Source organism: Miscanthus floridulus, chromosome 11 (assembly GCF_019320115.1).
Source record: "Miscanthus floridulus cultivar M001 chromosome 11, ASM1932011v1, whole genome shotgun sequence".
Lineage (NCBI taxonomy): Eukaryota > Viridiplantae > Streptophyta > Magnoliopsida > Poales > Poaceae > Miscanthus > Miscanthus floridulus.
The window spans coordinates 95,026,459-95,045,603 of NC_089590.1; the positions used below are offsets into that span (position 1 = coordinate 95,026,459).

The 19,145-nt window shown below is 48.9% G+C and overlaps 3 protein-coding genes across 4 annotated transcripts; 2 read left to right on the plus strand and 1 right to left on the minus strand.

Annotated features, from left to right (window-relative positions):
* Positions 1 to 1,188: 1,188 nt before the first annotated feature.
* LOC136492677 (actin-related protein 8-like) lies at positions 1,189 to 16,159 on the plus strand. Of its 2 annotated transcripts, none has more exons than XM_066488673.1 (11): positions 1,189 to 2,097; positions 2,204 to 2,289; positions 2,661 to 2,731; positions 2,898 to 2,965; positions 6,972 to 7,033; positions 7,612 to 7,692; positions 7,855 to 7,997; positions 8,150 to 8,298; positions 8,382 to 8,515; positions 8,661 to 8,779; positions 9,059 to 9,760. In XM_066488673.1, exons 1-11 carry the CDS (start codon positions 1,727 to 1,729, stop codon positions 9,680 to 9,682), a joined length of 1,908 nt encoding a protein of 635 aa, XP_066344770.1. In that variant the 5' UTR covers positions 1,189 to 1,726; the 3' UTR covers positions 9,683 to 9,760. The 2 variants fall into 2 exon arrangements, with proteins under 2 accessions (XP_066344770.1, XP_066344771.1); XM_066488674.1 differs by lacking the exon at positions 9,059 to 9,760 and adding an exon at positions 14,343 to 16,159 and having other exon boundaries at positions 1,290 to 2,097.
* Positions 9,960 to 10,561, plus strand: LOC136492683 (uncharacterized). The gene has a single exon (XM_066488679.1). It carries the CDS (start codon positions 10,127 to 10,129, stop codon positions 10,559 to 10,561), a length of 435 nt encoding a protein of 144 aa, XP_066344776.1. The 5' UTR covers positions 9,960 to 10,126.
* A 143-nt stretch (positions 16,160 to 16,302) lies between the features above and the next one.
* Positions 16,303 to 18,563, minus strand: LOC136492682 (ubiquitin-conjugating enzyme E2 28). The gene is made up of 5 exons (XM_066488678.1): positions 18,401 to 18,563; positions 18,231 to 18,310; positions 17,238 to 17,365; positions 16,981 to 17,085; positions 16,303 to 16,687 (listed from the first exon to the last, which is right to left on the minus strand). Exons 2-5 carry the CDS (start codon positions 18,298 to 18,300, stop codon positions 16,544 to 16,546), a joined length of 447 nt encoding a protein of 148 aa, XP_066344775.1. The 5' UTR covers positions 18,301 to 18,310; positions 18,401 to 18,563; the 3' UTR covers positions 16,303 to 16,543.
* Between the last annotated feature and the right edge of the window lie 582 nt (positions 18,564 to 19,145).

Sequence of the window (19,145 nt, forward strand, 5' to 3'; positions counted from 1 at the left end):
CTATGACTCACCTATACCTAATGGAAGGTCAAGCATAGCAATCAACCGACACAAACTCAGAACGAGCAATAGCAGAATTATAGTCCCAGTTATGCACAGATCCATTAGGATTGAAAGAAAGCCTAGACTAAACCCTAGCAGCGTGATCAGCCTTTTTCCTATAAGATTTCTGGTGCCTAATCAAATGGCCGGTGCCAGCAGAAGATCTAGCAAATAATTTACTCTTACACATTTTATAGATAGCAGCAGTTCGAACCTTTTGATCGTTCACAGTCTCATAGATCTCATTAAAATCAACGCAGACACCAGATTTACACTTTCCAAGGCATGATGTACCATCTGTGCTATTAGAGCTGACTAACGTCCCTATCGCTGTCGCCGATGGCGCCGGCTCTGCCCCTCCACCACTGTCGCCACCGTCCAGATCGATCGGAGCAGAGCCGCTACCGACATCGATACCCAACAACGTAGTAGCATCGTATAACGTAATAGCGTCGTCACAGATGTCGTCGTCGTCCTCGGGGACCAGCCTTGCCGCGAACAGGTCATCGTTGCCGGTGAGTGGATAGACGACATTGTCGTCATCCACCATGCCGACCTTGACCGTGGACGGCTGATCTCCAGCATCGTTCCTCAACGGTGCGTGCGGCCATCGTGCTCGGTCTATGCCACAGGAAGAGGACGACGATGCATCAGCAACTAACCTGCACGAAAGGAGGAAAACAGAGAGTCAAAGAGGTAGAGATACAAATCCAGAGTTAGTCGTTCAGTGGAAGAGAAAGAGACACAAGAAGTGAAGAAGACAGATCTAGGGTTAGGGTTAGGGTTAGTGGAGTACCTGCGCAACCGGAGTCCAGTGCCGAAGATTACGAGGACCACCCAGAGGAGAGACACCGATTAGAAACGACGGCGAATGGTGGAGGAGGGATGGACGGGAACACGGTCACGAATCTCACATAGTTCACCGAGAGCGAGAGGGGAGAGAGGGAGAAGGGAGGAGAGTGGAGACAGTGTTAGATAGGCGGATCGAGGTCACCGGAGTCGGGGACGACGGACGAGATCAGTAGATCATGAGAGTGAGCTCAGATTCGCCAGATTGTGGTTGCGGGCGAGAGAGAGCAGAGATTGTGCCACGACGAGCCGATGAGCGAGTGGGGATTAGGGTTAGGGCTAGGAGCGAACTGCGGAGCCGGCCGTCGGCGAGGCGACTGGGCGAGCGAGGATCGGCTGCGCCACAACGAGCGAGTGGGGATTATGGTTAGGGTTGAGAGCGGAGAGCGGAGCGGACGAGGCGAGGCGACTAGAGACCCCCGCTTATATATGCGGGGCGCAGGGGGCGTGGGGAGGCGGTAGGCCGGGTCGCTAGCGGGCCGCCTGTTCTGTAGCAGGCCGTGCCGGGTGCCTGGGGTAAGGGCCAAGCACGGCCTGCTCCTCCGTGATGGGCTAGCCCGGGCCTGCTAGCCACCGGGCCAGGCCGTGCTTGGGTCGACAAAAAAAACGGGCCTTGGGCTGGGCCGGGCTGCATGGCCATGGCCGTCCGTGCCGAAAGCATCTGGTGGCTTCCGCTTCTTCCCTCTCCCTCGTCTCGGCCGGCCGTGTTCGCGCATATGTAGCGCGCCCGCCACCGACCACCCCGCACGCCACTGTCCGCGCGGCGATCACCGACCGACCCCATCCACTTCCCTCCCTCGCTCCCTCGACCGACCCAGCCCAGCCCAGCGCTCGCATGGCGATGCTGCTCCGCAAGGTGTGGGGCTCCGTGCTGGCGCGCGCCGCGGCGCCGGGTGCCGACCTGCCGCCGGGGTCCCCGCGGGCCCGCCGCGCGCATGCGCAGCGCGCGGAGCAGTTCCAGTACCAGTACCACGGCTCGCTGTCGCTGGGCGCGCTCGACGCCGTCCCCACCGACGTGCTCGCCCAGATCCTGCGCCTGCTGGGCCCGCTCGACGCCGCGCGCTCCAGCGCCGTCTGCCGCGCCTGGCGCGTCCTCGCCTCCGACAACGGCCTCTGGGCCTTCTTCCTCCGCCTCGGCCCCGAGCCCTGGGACCTCGTTGTCTTCGCCGAGACGCACCTCGCCGCCGGCCCCTCCTCGCACCCGTGGTGCGTGCGTGCCGTTCGCGCCACTCGCTCTACCTTCTCGTCGCAGTGCTTAATTCTGCCCCGGTTGCGCTCGGTGTTGTGCCTGATATCGCTTGACATTTTGTAGGCTGTACTACGACAGCTCGCCGCAGCTCTCGTTTAAGCAGATTTACGGTCTCCGAGCGGTGGTCCCGGGTATTCTCATAGTGGATGGTAAGAGATAAGCATACTCCTGACATGTCCAATTTTACTTTCGATTAGATGCCCAGCGCTTGCTCAATCAAAACAAATATTCGGGAAACTATTGAATGAAGTAAACCTTTGATGTTTGGATTGTTGCCTAATTGACTAAGTATTTCTGCATAACAAAATGGATGGTAGTTCTGTCTGTACACCTTCAGTTACTAGGAAAGCTTACTGTACTAGAATACTCTACATTTTATATCTGTAAAAGATTGCCATAGTACTACGATCAAATTTAACTCTTTACATGTGCTATGGAATGCTACTTTTCTTCTTTTTATTCTTTGTCTGCTGCTGTAACCTCAGTTCTTGGTGTGTCCTCTCTGTTTCTTTTATTGAAGGTGGATCTGGGTATTGCAAGTATGGCTGGAGCAAGTACGCTGCTCCTTCTGGGCGTTGTGCTACATTCTTGGTAAGCTGTGGTGATCGGTGGCAAGGGTCACATCTTAAAGGCACATGATGCCCATGAATATTGTGATGACCAATGCTAACTTACTATTTCAAGATTGGTGTTAACTGAATCATCAGAGCACAAAGAGATGTTGCTAATTTCTGTGCCTGTTGTGATTATCATGCAGGAATTTGGTAACATTGAAGCACCTATGTATGCAAGGCTTCGTCACTTCTTCTCTACAATCTATACGAGGTTTGAAATTACATATCGCTTCCGCAGTACCACGGTTTTCCTTGGTTAGTACAGCAAATTTGTCCAGTATGTCCTTTTTGTGTGTTAAAAGGGAATTTTATCAACGGTACTAGTGGGCATTGCCGCATTGGGTGAATTCATATCGAGCACCTTTTGCTATGTCTATGAAAACTTAGGCTGATTAAGCTGTGTACTGTCTAAACGATTCACCATCTCTAGCTTTTCACGTCAGCATGAATGTCCGTTGCTATTCTACGATGTGTGCTCATTTATATTTCAGCTTGCATGCTTGCTGTTGATTTCACATGCTAGGAGATAGTTCTTTCATAATGCTTTATATTTTCAATTATCTACGATAGAAAAGTTCTATGGGTGACACTCTGGTGTTCCAGCATCCTTTGCCCTATTGGGATATACAGATATGTATTCAACACAAAATTCTAGTATATTCGAAGATTGCTGTTTATTGTAGTCTCTTACCCAAAAAAAGCTGACAAATGAAAGATGAAAAGTTTACTTTTATTTTTTTCGCCTCTGTTTTGGTTTGAAGTCGACTGGAGCTTGAGCCTTGAGGATTATTACAACAACAACAACAACAACAACAACAAAGCCTTTAAGTCCCAAACAAGTTGAGGTAGGCTAGAGTTGAAACCCAACAGAAGCAATCAAGGTTCAGCCACGTGAATAGCTGTCTTCCAAGCACTCCTATCTAAGGCTAAGTCTTTGGGTATATTCCATCCTTTCAAGTCTCCTTTTATTGCCTCTACCCAAGTCAACTTCGGTCTTCCTCTGCCTCTCTTCACGTTACTATCCTGACTTAGGATTCCACTACGCACCGGTGCATCTGGAGGTCTCCGTTGCACATGTCCAAACCATCTCAACCGGTGTTGGACAAACTTTTCTTCAATTGGCGCTACCCCTAATCTCTCACGTATATCATCGTTCCGAACTCGATCCCTTCTTGTATGACCGCAAATCCAACGCAACATACGCATTTCCGCGACACTTAGCTGTTGAATATGTCGTCTTTTCGTAGGTCAACATTCTGCACCATACAACATAGCAGGTCTAATCGCCGTCCTATAAAACTTGCCTTTTAGCTTCTGTGGTACCCTTTTGTCACATAGGACACTAGACGCTTGCCGCCACTTCATCCACCCTGCTTTGATTCTATGGCTAACATCTTCATCAATATCCCCGTCCCTCTGTAGCATTGATCCTAAATATCGAAAGGTATCCTTCCTAGGCACTACTTGACCTTCCAAACTAACATCTTCCTCCTCCCGAGTAGTAGTGCCGAAGTCACATCTCATATACTCAGTTTTAGTTCTACTAAGTCTAAAACCTTTGGACTCCAAAGTCTCCCGCCATAACTCCAGTTTCTGATTCACTCCTGTCCGGCTTTCATCAACTAGCACTACATCGTCCGCGAAAAGCATACACCAAGGGATGTCCCCTTGTATGTCCCTTGTGACCTCATCCATCACTAAAGCAAACAAATAAGGGCTCAAAGTTGACCCTTGATGTAGTCCTATCCTAATCGGGAAGTCATCCGTGTCTCCATCACTTGTTCGAACTCTAGTCACAACATTGCTGTACATGTCCTTAATGAGCCCGACGTACTTCGTTGGGACTTTAAGTTTGTCCAACGCCCACCACATAACATTCCTTGGTATTTTATCATAAGCCTTCTCCAAGTCAATAAAAACCATGTGTAGGTCCTTCTTCTTCTCCCTATACCGCTCCATAACTTGTCTTATTAAGAAAATGGCTTCCATGGTTGACCTTCCGGGCATGAAACCAAATTGGTTCATAGAGACCCGCGTTATTGCTCTCAAGCGATACTCGATAACTCTCTCCCATAGCTTCATAGTATGGCTCATCAACTTAATTCCTCGGTAATTTGTACAACTTTGAATATCCCCTTTATTCTTGTAGATCGGTACCAATATACTTCTCCTCCACTCATCAGACATCTTGTTCGATCGAAAAATATGGTTGAACAGCTTGGTTAACCATACTACAGCTATGTCCCCGAGGCATCTCCACACCTCGATTGGGATACCATCCGGTCCCATCGCCTTACCTCCTTTCATCCTTTTCAACGCCTCTCTGACCTCAGATTCTTGGATTCTCCGCACAAAGCGCCTATTGGTGTCATCAAAAGAGTCATCCAACTGAAAGGTTGTGTCCTTATTCTCACCATTGAACAATTTGTCAAAATACTCTTGCCATCGATGTCGGATCTCATCCTCCTTTACCAAGAGATGCTCCCTTTCATCCTTAATGCACTTGGTTGAAGTCCCGTGTCTTTCTCTCACGAACCCTAGCCATCCTATAAATGTCCTTCTCTCCTTCCTTCGTACTCAAATGTTGGTAAAGATCCTCGTACGCTCTACCCTTTGCCACACTTATAGCTCGCTTTGCAGTCTTCTTTGCCACCTTATACTTCTCTATGTTGTCTACACTCCTGTCATGGTACAAGCGTCTATAGCATTCTTTCTTCTCCTTAATAGCCCTTTGGACTTCCTCGTTCCACCACCAAGTATCTTTAGCCTCACGTCCCCTTCCTTTGGTTACTCCACACACCTCTGAGGCTACCTTCCGAATGTTGGTTGCCATCTTGTCCCACATATTGTTTATGTCGTTTTCTTCCTTCCAAGAGCCCCCTTTGATAACCCTTTCCCTAAATACCTCTGACGTCTCCCCTTTCAGTTTCCACCACTTTGTTCTTTCAATCTTAGCTTGTTTATCCCTACGGGCACGCATCTGAAAACGAAAATCTGCCACCAAAAGCTTATGTTGAGAAACAACACACTCCCCTGGTATCACTTTGCAATCCAAGCATGCTCGTTTGTCCTTTTTTCTTGCGAGGACAAAGTCAATCTGACTACAGTGTTGTCCGCTACTGAAGGTCACTAGATGAGATTCTCTCTTTCTAAAGAAAGTGTTGGCTATCATCAGGTCAAAAGCTACCGCGAAGTCTAGAGCTTCCTCCCCCTCCTGATTCCTACTACCATACCCAAAACCTCCATGAACTGCCCCGAAACCTGCGCTTGTAGTACCTACATGCCCATTAAGATCTCCTCCTATAAAAAGCTTCTCACTACTAGGTATAGCTCTAACCAGGCCATCTAAGTCTTCCCAGAACTGTCTCTTAGCACTCTCGTCGAGGCCTACTTGGGGGGGCATACGCACTAATTACGTTCAAGACCATATCACCAACGACAAGCTTGACTAAGATAATCCTATCTCCTTGCCTTCTCACTCCCACCACACCATTCTTGAGGCTCTTATCAATCAAAACTCCTACTCCATTTCTATTCGCGACTGTCCCTGTATACCAAAGCTTGAAACCTGTATTGTCCACCTCATTCGCTTTCTGACCCTTCCATTTAGTCTCTTGAACGCATAATATATTTACACGCCTCCTAGTCGCGGTATCAACTAATTCTCTTAACTTACCTGTAAGTGACCCTACATTCCAACTACCTAAACGGATCCTAGTTGGTTCGACTAGCTTCCTTACCCTTCGCACTCGTCGACTCTGATGCGAAGACCCTTGCTCATTTTTCACTACACCCGGGCGCCGATGTAGCGCGCCACTAAGGAAGCGACGACCCGATCCTTGGTTACTTGACACCATGCCCAGATCACGACACGGCGCGTCACGGGGGTGACGGCCCGGCCCATTTAACACCATACCCGGGTTCCGATATGGCGCGTCGCTAAGAGGGTTACGCCCCAACGATTTTCTTTTGGGTTTCATCTCCATTTAAGTGGCTAAGTTTTTACATTGGCTCGCCACGCCTAACACAACCCTCCTCATTTACCAGGGCTTGGGACCTGCTATGCTGGGACACCAAAGGCGCCCCACCATAGGCGGAGTTAGCCTTGAGGATTATTAAGGACTTATTTTTACCTGATGGACCATCTGTTGTGATGTTTAGTGTAAATTGTTTGCTCTTTTTCATTGTATTATACATCCTATTCTTGACTTTTACAGGATGCAAATAAAGCCTTCGACTCAGCCAGTTATTGTTGTCCTTCCACTGTGTCACTCTGATGGTTTGAGTTATTGCATTCTTACTTGACCCAACTCCCTAGTTTACCGTCCTGCATTTTGACCATGTTACTTGATTGAACTTTCTATTTGTCACAGATACCGAGTCTGCTAGGGCCTCAAGAAAGCAATACAAGGAGACGTTGTACTCTGTCTTGTTTAACATGAATGTTCCTACTGTTTGTGCTGTCGATCAAGTATGCATTATTGCATTATTTGATTACTAGTTAAACCAACAGGATTCCCCTACCTCATGTTTTCTATTTAATCAGTCATTGTTCCTTTCCTGAAACACTTTTGTCCTAATGATTTCGCTTCCGTGAATTCGTGTAATTGCATCACATCAGAACCATGAGTTTTAGTCAAAGCTTGAGCTATCCAACTGAGAGCTTCGTGTTTAAATAGTGTATTCAGTATCACATCTTAATGTAGACATGCCATTTTTCTTCATGGCCCAAGTGTCAAATATTGTTTGATGTTCAATTCTTCACACTTTGTATGTCCTTCATTAACACGACATATTTACAAACTATCTTTGAGTACACTTTCATGAGCAATGAGCTCACTGGCATTTGGTTTCCAGGCAGTTCTATCTTTGTTGCTTCTAAACGGACCTCTGGTATTGTTGTGCACATTGGATTCAATACAACTTCTGTTGTTCCCAGTGCCATATCTATATTATTAAGGTTTTTCAAGTATTTACTGTGTGTTCTTGTGAGTTTGTGGAACATTAGTCGTGCTGTTTGGTGTCTGCATCTTTCAGCTGCACATATCAATGTCATTTACATTTCACCATTCTGATAATATATTAATATGTTTTCAACAGTCTTTCAAGGTAGGGTGATGTATGAGATAGGTGTTGAAACTGTGGGGCAAGGTGCCCTTAAACTCACTGGATTTCTCAAGGAGTTAATGCAGCGGAGAAATATATCCTGTGAGTCACTGTACACTGTTCGAGCCATAAAGGAGGTAAAATTTGTTTATGCTGCAATGCTAAAGTTGTTTGGAGTACAGACATTTCTTTTAAGAATCTCACTAATATCTACAGACAAGCTAATTGTATTTAGAATGAAGCTTATCTCTGGCTTCTGACTCTGCCTCTCTTTCTCTCTCATGTAAAGAAACTTTGCTACGTAGCCGCTGATTATGAAGCTGAATTACGTAAAGATACACAAGCGTCCTGCGAGGTTGATGGTGAAGGGTGGTTCACTCTGTCAGAAGAGAGATTCAAGACTCCAGAAATTCTATTTCAGCCCCATATGGGAGGAATGTACGGAATATTCAGATATTGCTTGATTTGTGCTTTCATAACAGTTTAGTTATGGTTGCTCAATATTGATCTTGCACTTGCAGGCGTGCTATGGGCTTGCATAAAGCAGTAGCTCTATGTATGGATCACTGCTATACTTCAGGAACGGTTGGTGATGACAGCTGGTACAAGACGGCCATTTTAGCTGGTGGATCGTCATGCTTGCCTGGTTTACCAGGTATTTTTCCTATGCATATTAGGGCTGATATACTCTTTAGATATTACTTGGTATCAAAAAGAAAGTGGGATAATAATGGCTAATGCTAATTATTCTAGATCTTATTTATTTCGGTGACTCTGACGAATATCATGTAATACAACAGAGAGGCTGGAGAAAGAGCTTCACCAACTTCTTCCACCTTATATCTCAGAGGGAATAAGAGTACTCCCCCCTTCATTTGGTACTGATTCTGCCTGGTTTGCTGCAAAGATGATTAGCAATGTAAGGACATGGAACCTTGATCTTTTCTGTGTTAAATTCAATTTCAACATTCATGTTAATTTCTGTTAGAATAGGCGCCTAAGGGGCCTGCTATGGGCCGGCACCAAGCCTGTTCGGCTGGTAGCCTAGGGGCGGTTAGAGTATTAGGAATAGTACCACATTGCCTAATCATGTGAGATGTTAGTCCCATGTACTCTATATAATCAGCCCATGAGGCCCAATGCAATATATTAATATTCCTCCAATTATATTCTCTTATATGGTATCAAACTAGGTTAGGTCTTCCGCTGCCCAACCCACCCCACGCACGCCGGCACCAGCTGCGCAGCGCCCTCGCGCGCCGGCACACAGCCGCGCAGCCCGCCCATGGGGTCGTCCTCTCCAACAACCCCCAAGGGCGACGAAGATAGCTCCGCCACCTCGCTCCAGGGTGACGAGGTCGCTCGGCGCCTCGCCAATGAGCAGGCCAGCAAAGCCACCGCCACCGCGCAGCGCCTGGAGCGTCAGCGCGTGGCCAAGGAGGAGGCGCGTGATGCTGCTCTGGCACGCGCTCTCGAGGCCGAGCAGCAGGCCGCAGCCGCGGCCAAGGAGCGGGACGACGCCGCCCTGCGCGCCAGCGAAGCCCTTGCGCGCGCGGCCATGGAACGCGCAGCCGCCGCTGCTGCACTCGCACCTGAGCCATCGGGCGGCGCCTCTCCACCGCCTGGAGGCGCCTCTCCGCCAGCCGATCTCCGAGCGGCCATGCTCCACCACGAGGCCGTGGCGCTGCTCCAGCTTCACTCCCAGGCGGTCGCCGTCAGCAACATCCGGAACCACGTCACCACCGTCCTCGACGTCGACTCCGGTAACTTCAACCGTTGGTGCGATCAATTCCTGCTCATCCTCGGCAAGTTTTCGCTTTAGGGCCATGTCCGCGAAGAGCCTCCAGTCCCAATTTCCCCCGATTGGGCCCGGATGGACTGCGTCGTCAAGTCTTGGATCATCGCCACGCTCACGGACGATCTTGGCGAGATCATCCGTGCCCAGGGCTCCACAGCTCGTCACGCCTGGCTCGTCGTCGAGTCGCAGTTCCTCGGAAATCGGGAGGCCCGCTCCATTCAGCTGGAGACGTAGTTCCGCAACTTCGTCCAAGGCGACCTCTCCGTCACCGATTTCTGCCGCAAGCTGAAGAAGATGGCCGATGATCTCACGGCCCTCGGCGAGGTCATCACCGACCGCACCCTCGTCCTCAACGTCATCCGCGGCCTCAACGAGCGCTTCGCCCACGTCGGCACCCTGCTACGCCGCGCCAAGCCCTTCCCCACGTTCCTGGAGGCCCGTGAGGACCTCATCCTCGAGGAACTCACCATGGCAAACCGCAAGGAGACTCCAGCAGCTGCCCTTGCTGCCACTACGACTCCTACAGCAGCTCCTCCTTCGTCCAGCACCGGTTCTGGAGGCGGTGGCGGGGGCTCCAAGCCTTCCAACAACCGCCGCAACAAGCGTGGCGGCGGCAGCAAAGGTCAGGGCAGCAGCGGCTCTTCAGGACAGGGTTCCAAGGCTCCTACCGGCAACAACCAGCAGCAGCAAGCTGCTGGACAGCAGCAGCAGCAGGCCGGAGGGGGGTGCCCTTGGCCGAGCTTCTACAACCCCTGGTCCGGCTCCATCCAGATGTGGCCAGGGGGCCCTCGACCACCTCTGGCGCCCATCTCGGTGCCTCCTCACCTCCAGGCGCAGCAGCAGGCACAACACCAGCAGCAGCAGCAGGCGCTTGTTGCTGCCCACCAGCAGGCTGTCGGTTAGTGGGTCGCTCCGGGGTATTACAACCCTATGACCGGTCTCCCCTCCTGGGACCCGACGGACCTCGCGGCGTCATTCAGCACGACGTCGCTGACCCCTCCTTCGAACAATGAGTGGTACTTCGACTTAGGTGCTTCTTCACACATGACAGCTCAGTCTTCTCTTTCACATACTCAACCTTCGCGGTACCCTAACCCTTCATCTATTATTGTCGGTAATGGCTCCCTTATTCCTGTCATTGCAACTGGCTCCACAGAGTTATCACCTTCTCTACGTCTTAATAATGTTCTTGTGTCGCCACAAATTATTAAGAATCTTATCTCTGTTCGCCAATTCACTATTGACAATAATTGTTCTGTTGAGTTTGACCCCGCTGGTTGTTCTGTGAAGGTTCTTCCGTCTCGGAAAGAGATCGTCAGGTGTAATAGCTCCGGGCCACTGTACCCACTTCGCCTTCCACTAGCACTCTCCTTTGCCGCTCAGGGCTCCTCTCCACTGTGGCATCGGCGTCTTGGGCACCCCGGTCATGAGGCCTTGTCAAAGCTAGCGTCTAGTGTGTCTTTTTCTATTCAGGATTGTTCAGATTTATGTCATGCTTGTCAGCTCGGACGTCATGTTCGTCTACCCTTTCATGTGTCCACCTCTCGTGCGTGTAGCAAGTTTGATCTTATTCACTGTGATTTATGGACCTCTCCAGTTGTCAGCATCTCTGGTTATAAATACTATTTGGTCATACTTGATGATTGCACTCATTATCTGTGGACATTTCCTTTACGACTTAAATCTGACACTTTCAGCACGCTTGCTCACTTCATCGCCCACGCCTCCACTCAGTTTGGCGCCCGCGTCAAAGCCGTCCAGTGCGACAACGGGAAAGAGTTTGACAACTCCAGCACCCGCCACTTCTTCCTCACCCAGGGCATCCACCTTCGCATGTCCTGCCCTTACACCTCGCCTCAGAACGGTAAAGCTGAGCGCATTATTCGCTCTACAAATAATGTTGTTCGCTCCCTACTCTTTCAGGCGTCCATGCCTCCCTCCTACTGGGCGGAGGCTCTCTCCACGGCGACTGTTCTCCTCAACATATTGCCCACCAAGACTCTAGAGTTCTCCACACCTCATCTTGCCTTGTTTGGCAAGCCACCCACATATGATCATCTGCGAGTTTTCGGTTGCAAATGCTACCCCAACATGTCCGCCACTGCTATTCATAAGCTTGCTCCTAGGTCTGTCCTGTGTGTCTTCCTAGGTTATTCAGCTCATCATAAAGGGTACCGCTGCCTTGACCTATCATCCAATAGAGTCATCATCTCTCGGCACGTCATCTTCGATGAAACGGCCTTCCCTTTCGCTGAGCGTCATGGTCCCAGTACTCCAGCAGACCTCGAGTTTCTTGCCGATGACAGTACTGACATTGTGCCCGTTCCTATTGGACCGTCGCACAAGCGTTTACCTGCAGGGACTCCCTCCAGCACCTTCGACGCCACCCGCGCCCCTGCCGGTCCCCGTGCGGCCGTGCCTAGGGCGCCCCTGGAGCTTCCCGAGGATGCTGAGGATCCTCGGACGCCCGCACTCTACGTTCCCCCCGCCCTGCGGGTGTCAAGGACGTCCACCGCGCCACGCGCGGCCACCAGGAGTCTCTCTTCCGCGCCACGCGCGGCCCTGGAGCTGCCCGACGCGCTGCGTGCAGGCTCGTCTTCCTCGGGTTCTTCGGTGTCTATTCAGGCACCCCGTGGGCCACCACCGGGTTTCCCACCCCTTCGGCCACCCCGGCCGACCAGCGACTTCACGTACGTCTACAGTCGTCGACAACGGGAGCTGCCGGCTGCCCCGACTGCGGCCCCAGCCGGCCCGGCTGCTGCACCGGCCGCCCCCACTGCTGTTGCCGCTGCCCCGCTGCCCAAAGGGGCGGTTCCTGCTCCTCCGGCAGCCAACCAGCACCCCATGGGCACACGATCAAAGAGCGGCTTCAGGATGCCTTCTATCTACCACGTCGTGCCTCTCTCACCGGTGCCGAAGACCTTCCGTAGTGCTCTTGCCGACCCCAATTGGCGAGCAGCTATGGAAGAAGAACACAGTGCTCTCCTACAGAACTGCACTTGGGACCTTATGCCTCGTCCGCCTCGGGCCAATATTGTCACTGGGAAGTGGATCTTCAAGCACAAGTTTCAGTCTGATGGCACCCTCGAGCGGTATAAGGCGCGTTGGGTTCTTCGTGGTTTTACCCAACGGCCTGGTGTGGATTTTGATGAAACCTTCAGCCCTGTCGTGAAGCCTGCCACTGTTCGCACGGTGCTCTCCTTGCGCTCTGTCGCCGCTGGCCCATTCACCAGCTGGATGTGAAGAACGCCTTCCTTCATGGCGACTTGACTGAGACAGTGTATTGTCAGCAGCCGTCCGGATTTGAAGATGCAGCTCATCCCGACTTTGTCTGTCTTCTAAAGAAGTCGCTCTATGGCTTGAAACAGGCTCCTCGTGCTTGGTACAGTCGGATGGCTTCTTACTTGCTGTCCATTGGGTTTGTTGAAGCCAAGTCAGACACTTCTCTCTTCATCTATCAGCGCGGATCAGACACAGCCTACCTGTTGCTTTACGTTGATGATATTGTCCTCACAGCTTCATCTTCAGATTCTCTTCGGCGAATCATCTCAGCTCTTCAGCGGGAGTTCGCCATGAAAGATCTTGGTGAACTACATCACTTCCTCGGGATGCATGTTCAACGATGCGGCGATGGACTTCTGCTCTCACAGTGACAGTACATGCTGGATATCTTAGATTGCGCCGGGATGGCTGAGTGCAAGCCGTGCTCTACTCCAGTTGACACCAACTCCAAGGTTGCTGCAGCTGAGGGGGGCCCAGTGTCTGATGCTACAGACTTTCGCAGTCTTGCAGGAGCTTTTCAGTACTTGACATTCACTCGCCCAGATATTGCATATGCTGTTCAGCAGGTTTGCCTTCACATGCATGACCCTCGAGTGCCTCACCTTGCTGCCCTGAAGCGGATTCTTCGCTATGTTCGGGGCACACTCCACCTCGGTCTTCTGCTGCGACCGTCTACTCCGACTGATCTTGTTGTCTACACCGACGCTGACTGGGCTGGTTGTCTGGACACTCGCAGGTCCACCTCGGGCTATGCAGTGTTCCTCGGCAACAATCTTGTTTCCTGGTCATCCAAGCGCCAGAATACAGTGTCAAGATCAAGTGCTGAAGCCGAGTATTGCGCAGTGGCTAACGGAGTTGCAGAGGCGACTTGGCTGCGACAGCTTCTCTTGGAGCTACGTGCCCCTCTTCGGCGCGCCACACTGGTGTACTGCGACAACATCAGTGCCGTCTACATGTCCTCCAATCCGGTGCAACATCAGCGCACCAAGCACATTGAGATCGATCTTCACTTCGTCCGGGAGCGAGTTGCTATTGATGATCTTCGTGTTCTGCATGTTCCTACTGCTTCGCAATATGCAAACATCTTCACCAAGGGGCTGCCTACTTCAGTGTTCACGGAGTTCAGGTCCAGTCTAAACGTGCAGAGTGGCTGACGTTTCGACTGAGGGGGTGTGTTAGAATAGGCGCCTAAGGGGCCTGCTATGGGCCGGCACCAAGCCTGTTCGGCTGGTAGCCTAGGGGCTGTTAGAGTATTAGGAATAGTATCACATTGCCTAATCATGTGAGATGTTAGTCTCATGTACTCTATATAATCAGTTCATGAGGTCCAATGCAATATATTAATATTCCTCCAATTATATTCTCTTATAATTTCACTCGCTGATGGCTGCTTTAACTTTAGGTGAGTACTTTCACTGAGGCATGGTGTGTAAAGAAGAAACAATTCTGCCAGAAGACACGGCGGAATGGTCCATTGTTTATGAATTCCTGGTAATAAAAATTTCAGACACAAGTCGCGAGTAAAAAGAAACATAAAACATGGAGTTCCCCCACGCATCGAAGTATGGTACACGACATCCAGTCCATGCTCCACGGAGCCTCCACCAGTATATAAAAGAATGAGCATTCACGCCCACATCATGTATATATGGATTATGAACAAATGCATCATTCGGTATTGTTGTTATAGGATGTTTTGGTAAGTTCATTGTGGTTATAGGATGTCAGCAAAAGCGCAGGAATTGTCTCGATGTTCAGCGGAAAGATAGTCTCTGTTTATAGTTATATGTCTCATGAAGTTTGGTACAGTTCTAAATGTTGTAAAACATTTTGTAAATGTGATGATATATTTTTTTTTATTGCTGATGCAACTGTGATGCATGTTGTTCATCGATTTGGTAATGGTTGGAGCTTGCAGTCAGTTCTAGGTGGGGTTGGGGTCTTGGGGAAGGCTGAGTACACCCTCCGTTTTGAAATACAAAGAATCCAAATTTCTTCTAAGTCAAAACTATTCTAACTTTGATCAAGCTTATAGAAAAGGAGAAGAATATTTATGACATCATTGTAATGTATATGTATAATTTCATAATAATGTACCTCTTTGTGGTAGATATTAATACTCTCTATAAACTTGATATTAAGGCAGTTCCAATTCAGAAACTATGAGGCTACATATTTTCAATAACTCTTTCCTTCAAAATGAAATTTTATTCAATCAGTGTTTTCTTCTATCATCCATCTATCCATCAATTACATCTATTCATATCTTGGTTAGTGCCCTTCTATCATCCATCTATTACATCTATTCATATGTTGGTTAGTGCCCTTATATACAGGGTTCACTCCCTGTCATATTGCTGAATTCATACTCCATCGAAGTTAACTATAATAAGCCTATAACCCCTCAAACCTGTTCGGCTGTTCCACCCGAGGTTAAAAGTAATTGCAACTTTTCTTCTGCCATATGCTAAGCTAAAAGCAACTTCTTACACAGTGATGACAACTTTAAAGCATAATTGCAACTTGAATTCTTCTGCCACATGCTAAGCTAAAAGCAACTTCTCACAGTGATGACCAACTTTAGAGCACCTGAGTTCTTCAAGAGTTCTTCAAGAGTGTAAAATTTGAACTTTGTACCCTCCAATAATTTCTGTACAAAAGTTTTTCTATATGTTGAAAGCCATTCTCGCTGATTAATACTCCATTTAGGCCTCGTTTGTTTATTTCAGAACGGGCCGAAACCTGGTCCCGGCCGCTGCCAAACGAGCCCTTAAAAAGTCCGTAGCATATTCCTATAACTAGAGCGTACCCAGTATAGAAAGCTCCCGCTCTGTGCGAGGTCCGGGAAAGGATGTAAGTGGCGAGACTTATCCTTGCCTATGCAATACGAGAAGACTGTGACTCGAACCCGGAACCTTCCGATCATAGGCTGTGTAGGGTCTAGGAAAGATGTCAGTGGCAAGCCTTACCCTTGCCTGTGCAATACGAGGAGACCACGACTCGAATCCGAGACCTTCCAATCACAGGCGGCAAGACTCTACCGCTTGCACCAGGCACGCACTTCAACATATTCCTATAACTAGCAAATAAAGAAATAAAGAAAATTGCTCTTATAACCCTGCTATGTGCTAAACTTGAAGTAATTGATGAAACTTTCTTAAAGAGGAGCCTCTCTAGCTTAGGAATCAAATCAAAACTCTATCGCCAAGGATAATAACATGGATAGTAGTTAACCATCTCATCAACTTTGGGCTAAATTTGGAGAAGTGACTAGGTTCTTTCATAACCCCTACGCTCACTAGGACGTCAACTGGTTCTTTCATCCGGAATGAAGCAGCAGACAGATTAAAGAAACACCAACGGACACCACGAACCATATAGAAATATGATTAACGAAGCAACATCAGATAACGGAACGGTCAGGTAGAACAGACTACCAGACACAACGGACTTCACAAGGTAATACATGAGTTCAACAGGACACAATAGCCCTCAAAAGTCCATTCATACTTGCTGGGACGGAGTGACTTGACTGGTTATTTAGGTGATAACGATTTTGGGGGTCGGCACATTCACCAGTTTGGCCAGCTTGTAGCCACACTTCTAGCCCATGGCATACTTCTGCGTCCAGGAGCGCGCAGTGGACTCATACTTGGCCCTGTCAGTCTTGTACATGTGAGCAATCTCAGGAACAAGAGGATCATCAGGGTTCGGGTCCGTGAGCAGCGAACAGATTGACAGGAGAACCTGTTAAGACAGAACAGAACAGAACTAACAGATCAGTAACAGTCAGAAATATAGCCAACATCTCATTACCTAACTACAATGCCTCATGAAGTAATAGAAAATTGGGGCCAAAAATGTCAAGGGCGTTTGGTTACAATCCAATCGACCCACCTCAGTACTTGCATCTCAATTCATATTTGTTAAGGTGAGAACCAAAGAGGCCTCAATTCCTCCCAACCATGTGGATTTGGGTGGGTCAGTGTGCAGCCAAACAGGCCCTAAAACTCACAACATACACAATGTAGGCAATTTACCTTTGATATGGTTAAAGCAGGGCTCCACTGTTCCTTAAGGATGTCAAGGCAAATGCTGCCATTGCTGTTAATGTTCGGGTGGAAAACCTTGGTGCGGAAAGACACCTGAAAATAAGCGTATCATTTGAACATCAGATCACTTTAACTGATTTAAGAGTTGCCATATGATATGTTGATTGAGGATGCACAATTGCAGCTCTAGGAATCATAATATACAGGTAGAACTGGCATTAGAAACCAGAATCTAGAGAAATTACCTTTGGTGGCTTGAAAGGATAATCCGGTGGGAAGTGAATGTTCACCAAGAATACCCCACCTGCAAATGGGCTGTCCGAGGGCCCCATGATGGTAGCTTGCCAATGGAACATGTCCTCACCAACAGGACCTGACAATAAGAACAGTTAGTGCAGCTCTACGCGCAGACAGGTGACTACAAAAGTAAAACAAATTGTGACTCAATGGTGGTGGTGGTGGTGAGGGGTTGGGGTTGGGGTTGGGGTTGTGGGGGGGGGGGGGGGGGGGGGGGAGGGTTTCCAACTGGACTGGTCTTCTGATCCAAAATGCACAGGTTCCACGCCAAAACAAGAGAATATGATTGGAACAGATGGAGCAAACATCTCAACAATAGAAGCCATCACATATGCAATAGCCATATCAGACTAAACAAAGAACATCAGTATGCCTGCAAAGCTATACATGAATAAAACAAATGCAGAATACAGCACAACCTTGACAGACATCCTTGCTGACAAATCATGTCATGGTAAGACCCCTTGTGTTTAAGTTAACTGACGATTGATTCTACTATACAATAACTCAGTGGTTTAACTGTACTCAGACAACATATCATGTAACGACTGATGAACTGACACTATCTCCACCAGCTTTCGAGTCTAATTGACTTCACATCTCACGTGTACAGCTAAGAAAGGAAACACCGATATCATAAACTCTAAGAGCTTACGGAACATGTAAGCACAGCCAAGTAGTGCAGAATCAACCACACGGAATTTTAAAACAAGCATAATAAAATAACCAAACCAGGGTTCTCGACAAAATAATCACATGCGACCAATACAAGTAACCAGAGCTCTAACTGCATCGATCACGAGCCGAGGAAACAAACACCAATCTAACACATACGGACGACGCGTACATCGCAATCGCAATCGCAATCGCAATCGCAATCGCAATCGCAACACAATTCCGCAAGATCTGGACACAAACCACAGAGCTAGAGAGCAAATCACCTGCGCTGCAGGAGGTGGGCGGGTCCTTCTGCAGGTCCTTCAACTCCTTCAGGATCCTCTTCGACGCCATCGATCAAACCCTAAACAAAATCCCCAAAATCCACAGATCAAATCGAACCTAGGTTAGGGCTCCACAGATCGAGCCGATCCAATCAAGGGAGGGGCCGTACCGATCGGTGCCGGGGGGATCAGGCGGGGGTGGCGCGGGTTCGGTGCAGGGGCCGCCTCCCTCTCTTCTCCGAGGCGCGCGGCGGCGACGGCGACGGCGACGGTGTGTCGCGGGGGCTCGGGCCACAAACGGGAGGAAGCGAGGAGTCGGGGGATTTGGCTACCGGGTGCCCGTGGGGTCGTTTTATAGGGTGACGGGCGGACGTGGGCCGTCCGATCGCGGATCCGCGGGCGCCGACGACTCGCGTGATGCTTACGCGGGACGCGCACAGGGGGTTCGCCTTTCGGTGCTTTCCGGGTTTATTTTGCGGAAGAAAAGGGGTGAAAAATCATGGCCCTGATCGGTCACAGTTTGATGAGATGTGTTGGGATGGCACGCTTTTGGTGCACATGGATCTCCTGTAAAACTTTGGCCTCGTCTGGTGCCGCTCTACGGAGATACGGCTCCTCTATTTGCTTTCGTGTATTATAAAATATTTTGACTTTTAAGATATATATATATATATATATATATATATATATATATATATATATATATATATATTCATTCATTATGTACCTATACATAATATATATCTAAATACTTAGTAAAAACTATGAATCTAAAAAGGCTAAAGCATCTTATAATTTATACTCCCTTCATTCCAAATTATAAGATATTTTAGTTTTTCTATATGCATTAGTTTTCTATGTATTTAGACATAATTGCCCTGTTCGTTTTGCTGAAATTTGGCTTATGCTGATTTT

Excerpts from the sequence above, each read along its gene's own strand:
- LOC136492677 (XM_066488673.1), top strand. The coding sequence starts at position 1,727 with ATGGCGATGCTGCTCCGCAAGGTGTGGGGCTCCGTGCTGGCGCGCGCC. Across the intron at positions 7,034-7,611 it reads TCCACTGTGTCACTCTGATG|GCAGTTCTATCTTTGTTGCT; the intron begins GTTTGAGTTATT and ends TTTGGTTTCCAG. Across the intron at positions 8,299-8,381 it reads CAGCCCCATATGGGAGGAAT|GCGTGCTATGGGCTTGCATA; the intron begins GTACGGAATATT and ends TTGCACTTGCAG.
- LOC136492683 (XM_066488679.1), top strand. The coding sequence starts at position 10,127 with ATGGCAAACCGCAAGGAGACTCCAGCAGCTGCCCTTGCTGCCACTACG.
- LOC136492682 (XM_066488678.1), bottom strand. The coding sequence starts at position 18,300 with ATGGCGTCGAAGAGGATCCTGAAGGAGTTGAAGGACCTGCAGAAGGAC. Across the intron at positions 17,366-18,230 it reads GCCCACCTCCTGCAGCGCAG|GTCCTGTTGGTGAGGACATG; the intron begins GTGATTTGCTCT and ends TCTTATTGTCAG. Across the intron at positions 17,086-17,237 it reads ATCCTTTCAAGCCACCAAAG|GTGTCTTTCCGCACCAAGGT; the intron begins GTAATTTCTCTA and ends GCTTATTTTCAG.